The sequence below is a fragment of the Montipora foliosa genome, chromosome 6 (assembly GCF_036669935.1).
Source record: "Montipora foliosa isolate CH-2021 chromosome 6, ASM3666993v2, whole genome shotgun sequence".
In the NCBI taxonomy this organism is placed as follows: Eukaryota; Metazoa; Cnidaria; class Anthozoa; order Scleractinia; family Acroporidae; genus Montipora; species Montipora foliosa.
In genome coordinates this window covers 68304755-68321187 of record NC_090874.1, presented here as the reverse complement: position 1 = coordinate 68321187, position 16433 = coordinate 68304755, and the positions used below count along the sequence as shown (strand labels likewise).

The following is a 16433-nucleotide window of genomic DNA, read 5'->3' as shown; positions in this document are numbered from 1 at the left end:
AGCGTCACGTGTGGGTTGAATTTGTTGGTTCTCTACTCTGCTCAATCTTTTCTCCAGTTTTCCCCTCCGCTCAAAAAGCAACTTATGATTTGATATGAGTTGTTTTGATTTCTGTTCATATGCAGTGTCCTCATTATTATTGGTGCCCCAGCGTTAAACACTGTTGACACGTAACCCACTGACTCAGCACTGGGAGTGAGAATTAACAGATTTTACTTTGTTTAACACCAGATGATGTTACTGGTCAACTGGGGGCATCCTGAAGCATCTTGGGGGCAATGGGTTTAATAAAGTTAATGATAACATGAGTGACAACTTGCTCCAAAATGTTTGGCATGAAATTTCAGCGTTCATTTATAAGTTTACATGGAAATTACAATGTTGCCATGGCAACTTTTCCTACAGTGCCAAAATGACATCCAGATTTGAAAATAACCAATGTCTTATGAAGGTTATTTGTCACTCATGATATTAACAGCGAATCGAAATAATGGTATACTACTGTCTTGTGAAATTAGGGAGTAATTTCACTTGCGTTTTTTTTGTCCAAAATCAAATTATTTCCCTTGCTTAAAGGCTCAGGAAATTATTTGATTTTGGACGAAACGTGCCTGAAATTATTCCCTAATTTCACCTGTCACCAGTTGGTTACCCATACTTATTATTATTTTACTTTATACGTGAGGTGCGCTTATTAATATTTAATATGTTATATCTGTTTTAGGTGCTGAACTAAATGCAACAAGTAGTTCCTTACTCTCTACTCCTAATTGTACCACACTTGGATACAATGTGACTACGCTAACTGATCAAACACTTGAGCAAGATGCATCTACAACTGACTGTCGTCAAAGACATGACAATTTGGAGATTGAACCATCTTTACAGGAACCATTCTTCACTTCTCCTTCAGTTGTTGGTCGCAGGTGGCATTCACTTCGCAGGAGATGCTATCATCGGAAAAGAAGTCAGAACTTTGAGTTTACAGTTATTTCATACAATGTTCTTGCTGATGGCTTATTACATTCACACAGTCATTTGTATGTTGGGGTAGAGCACTGGATGAAAGAGTGGGAATATAGAAGGAGGAATCTTTTACAGGAAATTCTTTATTACGATGCTGATGTAAGTACTGTATCCATGGTCCTAGCTTACTAACAACTTCATTATCATATAGATACATTGTATAAACTTATTAAGTAATTTATTGGCATAGGACATTGGTTCTTTAGTGTGTGTGTGTGCGCCAGACGATTTTACTCGTCAGTGGGAGGCACTTCAGGAGTTTTGTTTTGTGCTGAATTAACCATCAAAGCCCTGGTAATATAATAATTACTTATTTATATTGTTAGAAATCCCAGGATATCGCTCTAAGCAATTTAACCCTGCTTTGGCAAGAGAAAATCTCTGATCCATTTTTGCTGATCGTTTTTTCCAGATTTTAGTAATTCATGAAATGAGGAAATGATCTTCTCAGTTATCAAGACAGTTTAAGCTGTTTATGTTAAAATAACTTAAGTGAGGTCGTACAATGACTGCTTATAAGGAACACCATAGCTGTGCATGTGCAGAACAATGTCCTCCCTCACTGTGGTTGATAATGATCATTTTGTTATTCTGTTATCACTAGATTTTTTGCTTTTGACTTGGTTGGTCTTGAAATAATATTGTGCTGTCACACCTGGATTCTAAAGTTGGTGTATGGGGAATGGTTTTTGTGTGATTCTGTGCATATCTTGTTGTGAAGATCTTCTTGTGATTGATAATACCTTCTCTACTGTGCAATCAGTTGGCTGTTGGGTGCTGCAGGGTTCCATTCCTAAAATGTCTTGCTAACAGTGATAAATGGATCATGACATACAACATGTAACATTAAGATTAGAAACTGACGACTCTTGGGCAATGTTCTAAAGAGAAGAGAAAGCCTTTATGCTCATTAGTCATGTTATTGCTGCGACACTGCAAACATGCTTTGAGGGGCTTTCGAAAATTGGATGGACATAAATCTTTTTAGCAGAGCTCCATTGGTAGGAAAATAATATGTTAACCCATCTACTCGAGAAAATTTGGTTTTGGTCACTGGACGACCTTACGCCGCTACATCCACCCCTCCATCCACCCCTCCCTGAATGCCAATGTTACCTGTATTACTTGACCATCCGGGCTTTACGGGCTGGAGATGATACATTCCGCGGTTGTAAAATCTCCGCTGACGCGCTTTCTGGGAGCTTAGCTTTGCAGAATTGTTCAGGAGACTAATACGAGGTTCAAGGAGACTTCGGGAGTTGGCAACAAAGTCTTACACTGCAGACCAAACAGACGCTGGGGGTGGGGGGGAGGTTAGGGAGGGGGGAACTAATATCCAAGCCTTTGCTTGGGGTATTTTTCCAGTACAATAGTGATACAATAACTTTTACTTCAACAAGATCGTGGTGCTTAAAGCGTTGCTGCTTATGGGGTTGTGCATTTAACTAACTAAAACTTAAGCACCAAGAGTATATTAAAATCGTCTTAATGGTATGAAAAAATTAAAATCGTTATTGTTGTGGGTCATTGTTTGTGGAGATTCTACGTGAAAGTTAGAAATTACTGAGATTGTCAGATTTAGAGACCATTCTAGTGTAACTCTTAACGTTGGATGTCTTTGCAAGATCCGGAGTAAGAAGGTTCCACGCCATAAATGCTCTGAATGTTGCTGAATTTTTCATGAAATATGTGTTAAAGCGAGGCACTATTACGGTATTACCGTATTCTTATTTCGTAAGTAATGCATTGGAGAACTCGTCTTGGATAAAATACACAATGTACACCCCATAGAAGGGGGAGTGTAATCATAAAAGATCTTATGTGCTAATGTTGCCAACTTAACTTTGTACATTAAGTGTAAAGAATCCCATTTGGATAAGAATGGGGGTGACAGGCCTACACAACTCTTATCCACGTGTAAAACACGTGGATAGGAGTTGTGTAGGCCTGTCACCCCCATTGTTATCACTGTGATTTTACCAGGCAGGCCCCGTCCTATCACGTGCGAGTACTTACTTTGCGCAAATCTCATTATAGCATGTGAACAATTGGGTGTACGATAAGTTACACTTGAAACTGCACAAAAAAGCACAGAATACGCTTTTAAATTCCGAGAGCCAACCTTTCATGCTTGTCTATCTTACATCAAACAACAGCGCTATTCCATCAAAAACACTATCAATCTAGAAAAGAACACTACATGCTGTAAATAGAACCTTTTAGGCTCAAGAAGAAACACAGCATCAAGCTGTGTACAATATAGCCTGTTCCAGGCTCCCAGATGATAGGGAAAGAGAAAAAATGCGTGCCCAAGCCCCCACTCGCTTTTCCCACGCAGTTGTTTTTGTTTTCCTGACTATCTGGGAGCCTGGAACAGGCTATGTACAATAGGATCGAACGCTACCTGCTCACTTTTCGCGAGTGACAAACCAACCAATAAAATTGCAGGATTTTCCATCCGCCGTTTGAGTATTAAAACTAAAATAAGTTGTCGTTTGCCCGAGTGATACCGAACATTGGTCTCTATCGCTTTCCTTTATCGGCAACTGACGAGATCCCGAAGGATGGAAACCACGGTCTTGCCTGAGAAATACGGCCATGAGTCTTCTAACTGAAGACTGACTTCTAGCAGTCCCAACAACCTCCAAAGAAGAAGATGCCCAATTGGAGATTGAAACGTTACTTTCAGACCATGGCGACTTATTTAGGTACAAAGTCGTAGACATGGAGGGACGAGCGCACCAAACAGAACAAAGAACGAGCGGGAAGGAAAAACGTTCATTGACACAAACGTTTTCAAAGGCGAACCATCCACAAATAAATCTGCATTTTGTAAAGAAACGCATTTCAAACCTACTGAGTAGGTTTCAGTACACACATTTCTCAAGTTGCCACCTCTAAGTGGTAAAAAAAGGGCTTAATCAAGGGCGAAGCACTTAGACTTCCCCGAGCAAACTCCTCTGAAAAGGAATTCAAATCTAAAATCTTGCTTTTTAGAGCACATCTTATAAAGCTTGATGAACGAGGATACCCAGGGCAACACTCTCAGACATCAAATCTTGCCCTCTTACAGAAATGCAAAGAAGATAAGTAAACCTTGTCGTTCGTCACACAATACCGCTCAACGGTGCCTAATCTTAAACAAATACTCATGCAAAAATGGCATTTTATCCAACAGCAACCACAACTTAGCGAAATTTTTCAAGATCCCCCGAGCGTTACGTACAAATGGGGCAGATCCTTAAAAGATATTCTCATTCGAGCCAAACCCTAAGCTGGCTAAAACACGTAGATAGAAGTTGTGTACAGTAGGCCTGTCACCCCCACTGTTATCACTGTGTGCCCGAACTAAAGGAATGCATAACTAAGCATGATTTTCTGGTCTATCAAATGCTGTCCATTACGGAAATTAAGTCTACCTTCAGCACACCATCACACTCAATAATTGTGCCAAGCTGTTTGAGTGACTTTTTCCTTAAGGCTTACATTACCACATACCTTAGAACTGTTAGAAATTATTCGCAGAATCTTAGTATTCATTTTATTTCCTGACTTGATAATTATGTTATGTAACTTCGAAACACCGTGGTTTTCAGTAGTTTTTTAGTTTCTTGTGGATTTTAAGAACTTTTTGGCGTTGTTTGTTAGACAACACTTTGTGCAATCCAGTGTTTTAACTTTTCATAGGTTATATGTCTTCAAGAAGTGGAGAGTTGTCACTATGAAGAGTGGTTTGAACCCAAGCTCGCAAAAGAAGGTAGACTTAGTGTAAATGGACGTTGATTGATGTCGTAATCAGGTTGTGAGGATGTTGGGGGTTCCCTTTATCTAAGGTGAAAATGAAACCAAATTATTATTGTAATGGAGCATTGGGCTAAGTTCCAATGAATATAAAAGCTATTTAGACCACCTTGACATTAACTGCAACATCTGTGTCCTCCAGAAATCTGCTTTGCTCAAAAGGAAAGTACCAGTACTTTCTTTCAAAGGTCCTTGTTGTGATTTGACAGTTGGTACGTGCACAATAAATGCAGTCTTACTGTGTGTATTCAAGAAGATAATAGTTAACAATTATTCCATGAGCGCCCGTTGAATATGCATTGGCTATAACCAGTCTCATATCCAACAAGCACGAATGGAATAGTTGTTTTATTAAATTCCTTAACTCCAAAAGTTTGGAAGTACAAAATACGCAGAGCGAAAAAGCAAGAAAATCTGAGCGAAATCGCAAAAAACTTACCTTGTGGTCAGACAGCCACAGGCTCATCACAAAAACAATTCATAACCTTTTCGCGTACTTCTAAACGTCGAAATTGTTCCACTCTTTTCACAAAAAAGGTTTTTTTTTTGCTTTATTCAGAGAGAAATTTCGCTTTCCTGCGAAAATAATTTTAACTTTGCAATACTTAGCTCAATCATTTGCCATATAAGGTCAAACTAAGGTATATGAGCTGATAACGGAGATTGAGTGATTCAATCAGCACGAGAAATGCATTAACCGAGGTTGAGAATTTAATAATAGTTATTACTTTTGTTGTTATATCAATGCTGCTACTCAAGATACGTTGAGAAATGGCAAAGAGGACTAGTGCTTGAAAATGAAAATGCAAAACCAATATGGGACTTTGGTTGATAGAAGACAACAATGCTTCGAAGCTATTAAACTCCAGAGGACACAGTGAAGAAGAACTACCTGTTTAGCAAGATGGCGTGTCCACATGTGCTTGATAACAGCGGAACGATCAAGAAAAATTGGCCACCAATATATTTGTAATATTCTCTTTTCTTTCAGCTAATTAGACCAACAGGCCTCACTTTCAAAGTCTTTTTTTGTCCGTGCTAAAAAGGCTAGTCGGGATTCAAAAAAATAGCACAAGGATGAAAGAATCATTATTGGTCGCCGCCGGTTTATAAATAATATTTATTGTGGTTTATAAGTTATTAAAAATAAGCCTTCATTTTGATTTAGGTTATGCTGGAATTTACATGAAGAGAACTGGAGATAAAGCAGATGGCTGTGCCACTTTCTTTAGAAACTCAAGGTTTACTCTGGTGAAATCTCAGCTTGTTTCCTTCAGAAAACCAGGTGTAGAGCTTATGGATCGTGACAATGTTGCCATTGTGGTACTGTTAGAGCCTAAGGCAACAAACCGTTCATCCCGTCACTCAAATAACCTAATTTGCGTGTCCAACACACACCTACTTTTCAACATGAAAAGAGGAGATATAAAGCTTGCACAACTAGCATGTTTATTTGCAGAAATCAATGAAATAGCAAGGATTTCTCCTTCTGAAGATGGAGATGGTCATCATCATCCTATAATATGCTGTGGAGACTTTAACAGCACTCCGTATTCTCAAATTTATAAGTTTGTTGCACGGGGATGCTTAGATTATAATGGAATGTTCCGCGAGGACTTGTCTGGACAGGGACATTTTCATACATATTATTCACAGCCCATAACAAGGAATATCATTCCTTTTGAGCTGGGAATTGACAGTTTTTGCCGCAAAAGAAATGAAGATTCCTCTGATTTTTGCATTGATTCTGTTGATCAGCAGCAAGTGAATTTACAGCCATCAGCTTCCTTTGAAAATAGTGCCAAAACGAAGGATTTTGTTGTCCAGGCAGCCGTTTCAAGTCAATTTCATCATCTACAGAGTACCTGTAGCAAAGTTGATCAGTTAAAAGATAAAGAAGTGGAAAGTGGCATTATGAGCTCTGAGTCTTGGGAGCTATCAACTGATTCTTCCGTTTCTGTTCAGCGTCACGCAGCAAATTTCATGTCCTCTTCCTCAAAGGAATATAGCATCACTGGAGAGCCATCGAGTTCTGCGAACAGTAAAGATAAATTTCAGGATGGGGAAGAAACAAGCTGCGAATTGACGGTAAACTCATCTGAAAGAGACTTGTATGATTCTTGTACATTTCAGCGGCATGCCTTTGATTTCTATAGTGTGTACAGACATACTCTCAGAAGTGGCCGCCCAGAGGTGACAACATTTCATGATAGCACATGCACTACGGTGGACTATATGTTTGTTTCACCTGGAATACGACAACACTGCCACAGATGTAAGACACTGCATGGTCCTTTGCAGCTGACAGGGAATCTTGAACTTTTACCTGAGGAAGATATTTCGTATCTTGGTGGATTACCAAATAGATTTCTCTCTTCTGATCACCTTTCATTGTTCGCTTCCTTCTTGCTGCATCTTTGACACTGATAATTAAGATTCCTTTTTTGAAAATATAAACAAGAAATTCAATGAAAAAAGTAGAAGTTTTCATCTTGGAACAGAGCACAGCAAAATCTCAAGTAACTGCACATCACAGTACAGTGAAAGGAGTCGTATAAATGTCATTTTTTGCAATATTTTGTCGCATCACTTCCTTGTTGCTACTTTACCATTCAATTATTCTCTAAGAAGCATTTATTCAAATCTTTGCATTTTTCAATTTTTTAAAGCCAATTAAAGTTGTTTCCCTTCAGACTGTATGTATAATTCGGTAAATATATCTCCTTTTAAATTTTGCCTCACTCATGTTACCTCTTAGGTTTAAGTCTATTAAATACTGTTAGGGCAGTTGATCAGAAATAACTGTGGTTTTTGTGGTAGAAAGAACAATTCCCTCTTGGATTTAATCGAGATTAAATTTTTCTCATTTTATGCTTTAAGATATTTGTAGTCCATGGTGCCCTTGGGTAAATTTCGGACAATATTTTCTGTACTTTAAATTCGGAAAAAGGTGGATGCGAAGAGGTTTTTATTGTTTGATTTTAGGGATACAAAACACGAAGAGCTTTTTATTCTTTTAATTGACCAATATTTGCAGGGAAAATAAAGCGGCTGAACCAATTTTTAATTTTAGTATTAAACAAAAACCCGACCAGTAATTTAACATGTACTTTAAAATGTTCATATTGAAATAAAAGTGTTATCCTGTAATGGAAATTAAGGTGTCGGGCTGACTGTCTCTCTCCCTTTGTCAAGAGAAAAATAGTGTTTGTGTGTTGTTTGTTTTTCCGCGAGAGGTCTTGTTCCTCAAGACGCAAATGAGGGGAGCATTAAGATTGGAGGACTTACTAAACACCTGTAACTATTTCCCGAAGGGTAAACCCTCCTTGGCCACCACTCATATTTACAAATGAGCAGTGCCAGCAGCTGCGAAAACTTTCTGTGGTTTATTTTCTTCAAACGCGAGACCATCGGTTTTCAAAGTTTTTTTTTTTTTTTTGTGAGCTTTAAGGACGGTGCCTACTATTGTTATTGCGCATACGTTCTGCGCATCTCGAGAGATTGAAGATTCCTATGGGTGATGATGCTTACTAATACAAGGACATTTTTGCGCAGTTTAAAACTATGTGAAGAAAGAAGAATTAAGCAAGTGCTCTTGGTATCCAAAACGAAAATTGGGGGTAACCACGCATTTTCAGAGATAATTAAGCTCCAGTTTGGAAAAGAACGCCATATATTGCTTTGTGTTCTAAAGCTTTTAACAAATATTTTTGATTAATTATCTCCAATATATGTTTGCTTACCCCCAATTTTCTTTTTGGATTTCAATAACACTTGTTAAGATCTGCCTTTCCCGCATATTCATAAACCGGGAAAAAATAACTTTGATTTAGTAGGCAACGTCCTTAAAGAGATTTCTTTTATTTAAAAAAAAAAAGATCCTTTTTATGAACTGCCTTTAGGTCTCTGTATTTTTTTAATAAAGGAGTTTGAAAGTTTCTAGATGCTACAGTAAACTCAGTAAACGCTGTGCGTAACTTCACTTTTGCGAAACGACGTAAATATTCCAACACTGCGCAGAGAAGCAGAAGCCTGCAGTGTCGGATAGTGAACATTTGAAAGAGTCAAAAGAGTATTAGTTTCGTTGCAATGATTAAAGGCTAGCTAAGGCTTGTCGCTTCGTTATTCAACATGAAAGCGTAATTAATTTAATTATCGATGTGTCTATTTTCTTACTTATGAAGCTGTACATTTGTTGGTATTTCGTAATCTTTTCTAGGTATTTTATTGTGATAAAACGAAAAATTGAAATTGACTTTTTCATTACCTGTTTCGTAAGAACCTCGTTAGGCGAAGACTTGTTTCTAATATTGTAATTTTATGTTTTGCGTTGAATTTCGTTTTGGTTCTCACAATGTTTTTAAAGTTACGGACTCCTGAACTATTTATCAAACCACTAGTGCCACAACCAGAATAACATACCCTTTTAATATATAAGTACTAATGAATTATCAGGATATTTTCTTTTACTAAAAAATCGTATCTTCACCGAGCGCTGAGAACATATCATTTTTATCTTTCACATGTGAGAATATAGGTCAAGTGAAGCTATGATCCTCGCAGTTATGACCGCAATTTTCGCAATTGCGCAGAGAAGCCTGAAAATTCAGGACTTCAACGGGGTTTGAACCCATGACCTCGCGATACCGGTGCGACGCTCTAACCAACTGATTGATTCATTCGTCACAGGAACATTAGAACCCCCAGATGACCAGCTCCCAACTTCAGTGCCTTCATAACTCAGTTGGTTAGAGCGTCGCACCGGTATCGCGAGGTCACGGGTTCAAACGCCGTTGAAGTCCTGAATTTTCAGGCTTCTCTGCGCAATTGCAAAAATTGCGTTCATAACTGCGAGGATCATAGTTTCACTTGATTTCAGTCCGCAGTTCAATATGTGATCCATTTCATCATCGTTGAGAATATAGGTGTCGTCATGGTAACGAACACGATTAGCCATTGAAACGCGAGCATCCTCTTCATTTTAAGATACTTTTCTGCTTTGATATAATACATTAACATTTTTATTGCAAAATTTTACATTTTCATAACTTTCATATCTTGTTTCATGTTACACGACATGCGTGTTTTAGCACGAGCGATTGGTGACCACTTTTTCATCATTTCGAAAATGAGTAAAACAGGTTGTTTTAAATCTGGACATTTTATCAATATCTATAGAAGTACATCGTCCAGGTGAGTGTAGTCCCGAGAAGGACTGTTTGAGATAACATTGACGTTTCGACAACCTGAGCGGAAATCATCTTCAGAGTCAAGTGATTTGTGTAACGTTAGTACATACAAGAACTCCGGTCGTAGATGTCATTGGTCAACTTATTCGTGATCATGATGTTATGGGTCGAGTGTCAGTTGAGCCTAGATGTAATTGGCTAGGAAGACTAAACGGTGATAGGTGCGTTTCTGAACGTGTACCTTAAAATACGTTGGGCTACAGTAAGGGACCCAGTTCTCGGCCACTTTTTGTTCAACGTTATTTTTTGCGCCACCAATGAATCTGAATAGTAAAAAGCAATTGCTTCCAAAGGTAGCTTGATTCCTTGCCTTTCGTCCTGCCGAGTTTTGAGTTTACAGCTACTATATACTGTGAGCAAGTCGAGGTGACCCGAAGGTAGGTGAATTTGGTTTCCACGAAAATGTGTTTGTTTACGGCTACTCGAATTGCATGGTCTAATTCAAGTTTATATTTTATCCGTATAGGAGACCCAAATGAGCCAATTCTTGGCATAAAGAACGTAGAGTGACAAAGCTTTCAGTTAAATATAAACATTTCCTGGTCTATTTTATTCTTTGACCTAAATTCACTCCTCAATATTTCCTTGGTACTTTTGCGTGTTTGCCTATTCTCGGCCACCCTGCTCGCCGTCGACAACACTAAAAAGCGCTCATAGTTTTGTATGGAGTTTTCTCTTCAAATCATTTGTAAAAGTAAAGCTGTAATGGGGTGGCACGTTCTGACAGTAGATATGAATTAAAACTATGAGTTCTGACTTAACGGACGCCGTTTTGAAATACCCAACTTTTTTTTTAGCCTCGCTTGCCATGGAGCAATTAAGAGAAAAACTAGGTGTGCAAAAAACTTCCTTTTCTAACATGAAACAAAGCTCGTTAAGGATACTTTGTGGTCGAAATATCAAACACAAGCCTTATTAGGGAATTAACAACAAAAATTGGTGATAAAGCGTTTTTTATTCTGAGGAATCGAGCGCACTCTTTTGTAGCCGAGAACTGGGCCGCGCTGGCCGATAACTGGGCCCACGAACGACGCGTCCATTTTCGTTATTATTCGCGAGAAAACGGGGTTGAGCAGTCGATAGCTTTACATGTGTAAACTGAATGCTGAAGCTAGTTGTCTTTGAAATTTCAAGTCCTTACGGCTATTCCAAGGGAAGAAATACAACTTGAGTTTACGTTTTTTGTGGCCGAGAACTGGGCCCCATACTGCACTGTGATAGAGTAAATCAGCGTGTTGTTTGTCTGTTGATGTCGTCGATTAGTCGTTTGTAGGGTGCGGGAAGTTGTAGGCGTCGGTTTATTGGTGTCTGTTCTAAGTTAGAACACCGAGTTTTTATAGTACCCACTGACGTTACACAAATCACTTGACTCTGAAGATGACTTCCGCTCAGGTTGTCGAAACGTCAGTCATGGCCGCTTGAGGATACGTATTTTATCTTCTCGAAACGTCAGTCAATGTCATCTCAAACTGTCCTTCTTAGGACTACACTCACCCAGACGATCGTACTTCACTTAATTATGATATGACTCCTGGGTTCAAACTATTACGATTTGTATAATAAACAGAACATTACATGGCCGCTTGGGGATACGAATCTTATCTTCTCGCGTGCTGAAAGTATCTCTTAGTCGTTCGCTTCGCTCTCTCGTGAAAGATACTTTCAACACTCGAAGATAAAATTCGTATCCCCAAGTGGCCATGTAATAACCTCTATTTACTAAGTCAAAATGGAAGTGTGTGGAAACGACCTAAGTATTCATAACTTGCACACCGTGCAATTAACTAGTTTATACACACAAAAACTGCATGCTAAATTGAGTGACCACCTCCTTTTGTCGACGATCCAGTTCTTTCCGAGTTTTTTTTTAAGTCCCTAACGGACCGCCTTTAAATAAAAAAAGGACTGTCTTCTATGAATGAACGTTTACAGTCAAAATTTGTTTGTACTTTTTGCAAGTAAAGCGTAGTTTTTCAAGGGTCGGAATGCTTGTCGAAAATTTTAAATTAAACTCCTAAAGGAGACCGATCTGGCCGTGGCCCAGACTTTTTTTTGACCCCTAAAAGAGACCATACTAAAAAACGGATATAAAAAAATACAGTGCCTTTTAATGATGGCAAAGACATCATCATCTAGTACTTCAACCTACGTGAAGAAATATAAGAGTGTAAAGATACACTTTTAAATTTGTTCGTGCGCAACCATATATGAGACCTTCACGGCCATATATGATTGCGTTTTGCCCAGAACATCATAAGTGAGACCAAAATTCGAAATTTACACCCCTGAGCGAGACGACGAGCATCCCTCCCTTTTTTATATGGGAATCCCCCCCACCGGGAGATCCACCACTAACTTCGGTGAATAGTTGTTTATTATACCATGCTCTACAAATAACACTGGCGTGTACGCATCAATTTTTTGTTTATACAAAATAAAGAAGGGAAGATGAGATGATTATAGCCAACTCGGGACGTCATATCCAACACCCGCTCGTATGTAGATACTGTATTTGTCAAGCCCGTATTTAAGCATGTCTGTTATTTTCACAGAGTTATAATTACGTGGGATGCCCGCCTGCAGGGCAGACCACGTTACAAAATGAGGCCGTTTTTCATCGTATCCACAAATTGTAACGTTTGTTACCATTGGCTTGTTTTTGTAAGTTCTGGAAAGTGTAACTTTAAAGAAAATATAATGGCATATTTTAGTGGCCACATGTGGATTACGTCATCCATATGTCATGGTCATTTGGTCATTCTACGTCATCCACCTGGTCATTGTCACCTTTTGTGTTCTCTTCGTTTGTTTCCCGAAATCGGAGGCATACCAAAAAATGTCTGCTGTCCTTCGCCTGGTTTCGCTTCTAAAGGTTAAATGTTGATTTCTGTTTAGCCATTAGCACGTGTTACAGCTTTCATATATTCGTTGTAATAAGTTTACCGTGTCAAAACTACTACCGTAGTACTAATGGCACCGAATGATCCCCCGAAAATTTAGTTTGTAATTCAGTTCCTTTTAAACTGGATGGATTCTTCATAATAACTCACGGATAAAATATTTCAATTTTTCAGAATTAGAAATTCAAATTATTTTTGTAAATTCGTGCAATTAATTGAGACCAAAACAAGATACATTCTTAAGCCTCGTTTACACTAGCAAGTTTTCCTTGACAATTAAGTTTTCCTTGGCATTGCAAATGGAAAAATATGACAAGTTTTTCCTTGATAAGTGTCCTTGTTCAAAAACTAGCATGCTAGTTTGCTAGCGTAAATTACTTGTCAAGTGCACTTGCCAAGGTCATTTTCATTTACACTACCAAGAAAAACTTGTCAAGGAGAACTTGCTAGTTTGTACAGTCGGCAAGTTTTCCTTGACAGTGAAGTGGACTTGTCAAGGAAAACTTGCTAATGTAAATGAGGCTTTGTATAGGGGTGAGTGTCTTCAGTGAAACGGATGTAGCTCTTTCCGATTACAGCGCAGATATCTCAATCCCTATAACTACTGTAGATACTTCATTTATTTTTCAAGAAAGTCCTTAGTTTTTCTTGAGGTTGAAACGCGAGGGTACAAATTACATTTCGAGTGTTCCAATTCTAATTCAATGGGAATTTCACATTTAAGCAATTTATTTCTTTTGTTAAGTATGGCACCCAAACCTTGTCGGGGCTTAGCCTGCGTTAACGTTGCGGACGTTATCTAACACAACTCCATTGTGTTCGTGTCACGCCGTTTTCACAGACCGATTTAATTTAGTTTGAATTTCCCGCGAATGAGACTCCCATAGGAGTCCGATGACCAATCACAAGAAACTATCCTGACGTCATAGCGTCACCGAACTGGAACTGCCTTTGTTTTTTTTCGGAAAAGGTAGTCTAAAAATACATCGGTCTGTAAAAATGCCGTAAGGCCCAGTATGGGAGTTGTAGGCTCTGAGTTATGGATTCCTGACACCGGTTAGTAACGTCTGCTTCCAAGAGCCGAGATCATTGTTCTGGACTCCTAACGGACTCAACGAAAAAGCGGAAGTGCGTTTCAAATTTCCCTTTAACCTGATTGGCTATTACCAGTCTTGTCGAACAAATTGTATTTCTTAACAGACCAATCATGGCGCGTACTGAAATCCTGGTACGCTGCTGGTGGCCCAGAACAAGGATTTTGGCACTGGTTTGCAGACGGACCTAACCAGAGGTTTGGTTTCGTCCGTGGCGCAGGCTATTCGGGGCTTTCCTTGATTCGATCGCATTCAAAAGTTACAGAGCACTATCGAAAGCACTAAGAACCTTGAGCGATCCCGCTGAAAAGGATCTTGTGGAAAAAAAATTTTTATGATTAAAAACAAAAAAAACCAAAACGGTTGTGTTGGAAATTGGTTTATCTAGCTACTGTCAGCATTTGATTGCAATCAAGCAAAATGTCTTTGAGTTGTAGTCTTTACAGTGTTATCTTTAAGGCAAAAATAATGTATCGGAAAACAGCGACTAAAGAAATGACTTTCAATATCAGACGAACTAACTCAGTCCCCGTAATAATTGGCCAATCAGACCTTGACCTCTGCAATCAGAGTTTGCTACTTTTTTACCGGTCACAGCTGGCGACATCTCTCGCAAGTTCTAGTTCTCCAGCTTCATTGTGGCTAATCTTTTTAGTTTTGGATTTTTGATGCCTGTTTTCAGCGCGGATCGTCCTTCATGCTAAACAGAAAAAGGACGCGCACATCGATCACATCAAACACAACAGAGAAAAGGTGAAAGTTAACCAAAGCAACAGCTTTCAACAAAGCATCATGTGGGATGTATAAACCGTCGTGAGCAAATGGTGACTGCGGGCTGGTGAGCTCTATCTTTTACGTAGTATTTTCCGCGTCATGTTGTAAGAAACACTTTGCATTTGTATATACTCACTCAGTGATCTTGGTGTTTCAAGCAATCTGATTGGTTCGCTATCTCGGAGTAATTGAGCATTATTCACTCCCTACGGAGTGAATAATGCTTGATCCAAACAAAACAAAATGGCCAGCGTAAACTCGCCAGCATTTGTGAATTGGAAATATTGAGAATACGAGATGATGCTGTGCTACAGAAGACAAAGAAGGCCACAAAATTTGGCCTGAAAGTTTTCACAATGAAATTACAATGAAATTCTCAACAAGCATCTCACCCCTTAAAAAAACGGATAAAAAAGATCATAGATTTCTCTAGTGGAACAGTAGACGTAGCAAGCGTTTTCGTGGGTTTCGGAAGCAAAAAAAAACAACAACAATAAAACAAACCAAAAAAACTCGCCACTCGCTCGGTTTAATGCTTTTTTGTTTCTTTTTTTACTGCCGAAACCCACAGAAACGCTCGCTTTCGCAGGCTAATGGGACAGCGAAAAGGGCGTCGTCAACTAGCGGTACCTAAAGAATGAAACAATGAAGAAATAGCACCTGAGCCTTCCCTTGCTAGATTATTGTTTTAGTGTCGTTGGCGACGCCACATTCACTGTTTTGACGTAGTGAGTACAACGTCTTAATTTCTTGCAAAGTTTTTGGTCCTTTTCTTTGATTTACCGCATTTTTCTTTCGACACATAAAGAAGTACTTTTCTGGTGTCAACTGCTAAAGTTTTTCGGGGAGAAATTCCACGATGAACTTCGCCCATCGGCAAATTCACAGACAACTTCAAGCTCGAAGAAATCCATTCGGTAAGATCTATTACATGTATATCTTCTGTGCTCTAGTTATCACTGATCCAGTTTAATATGCTCGCCATTTCTTTTTATACTGATATCTCTGTCTACATCTAAACTACTTATACATATTTACATTTCTGAGGTGATGAGAAGGTAAAATTATCTTTGTGTGAAATAATTTTCAGTGCCGCTATAAGTAGCGAAACTGGGACAACTTACCTTTTACTCTAAGGCGAACTAAATGTACCTTATTGTTTACAATTAATATCGTTTAAACCTTATAGCCACCAAAAATCGTCATAAGCTACCAGCAGCTTTTGCAAACGAAGAAGAAATTTTGTTTTTTTTTTTAAAACTGGCGGGAAGTTGCCGTCGCAGTGTTGCTTAACATGCACAGTCGAGTGGAACGCGACGTCGGTCTCGTCCCAGCCTTTACACGGATGTGCCGTCGCCGTCGCCACCTCCCGTCCTGTTGCTTAAGGTCTCTATTATCGCATAGACGGCGAATGAATCCTGTGAACAACTATCAAACAGGTGAACATAGGACACCAGCTCTAAATGATCTCCAACGGCTGGTTTGGACAAGACGCAGCTGATATGCCAGTTCATACCGCGCTTTCCGAACCACTCCCATTGTTTCTCTCGATACCGCATCTGTGTGAATTTCATAGCCAAGTTCATTAG

General features: G+C 39.0%; 1 protein-coding gene across 1 annotated transcript in view; it reads left to right on the top strand.

Moving 5' to 3' along the window:
* The window catches only part of LOC138008260 (protein angel homolog 2-like), a 14605-nt gene extending 6622 nt beyond the window's left edge, over positions 1 to 7983 (top strand). Inside the window, exons 2-4 of the mRNA XM_068855539.1 lie at positions 725 to 1125; positions 4714 to 4783; positions 5996 to 7983. Of these exons, the coding sequence (XP_068711640.1) occupies positions 725 to 1125; positions 4714 to 4783; positions 5996 to 7248 (1724 nt within the window). The 3' untranslated portion in view covers positions 7249 to 7983. The remainder of the gene's footprint in view (positions 1 to 724; positions 1126 to 4713; positions 4784 to 5995) is intronic.
* The last annotated feature ends 8450 nt before the right edge of the window (positions 7984 to 16433 follow it).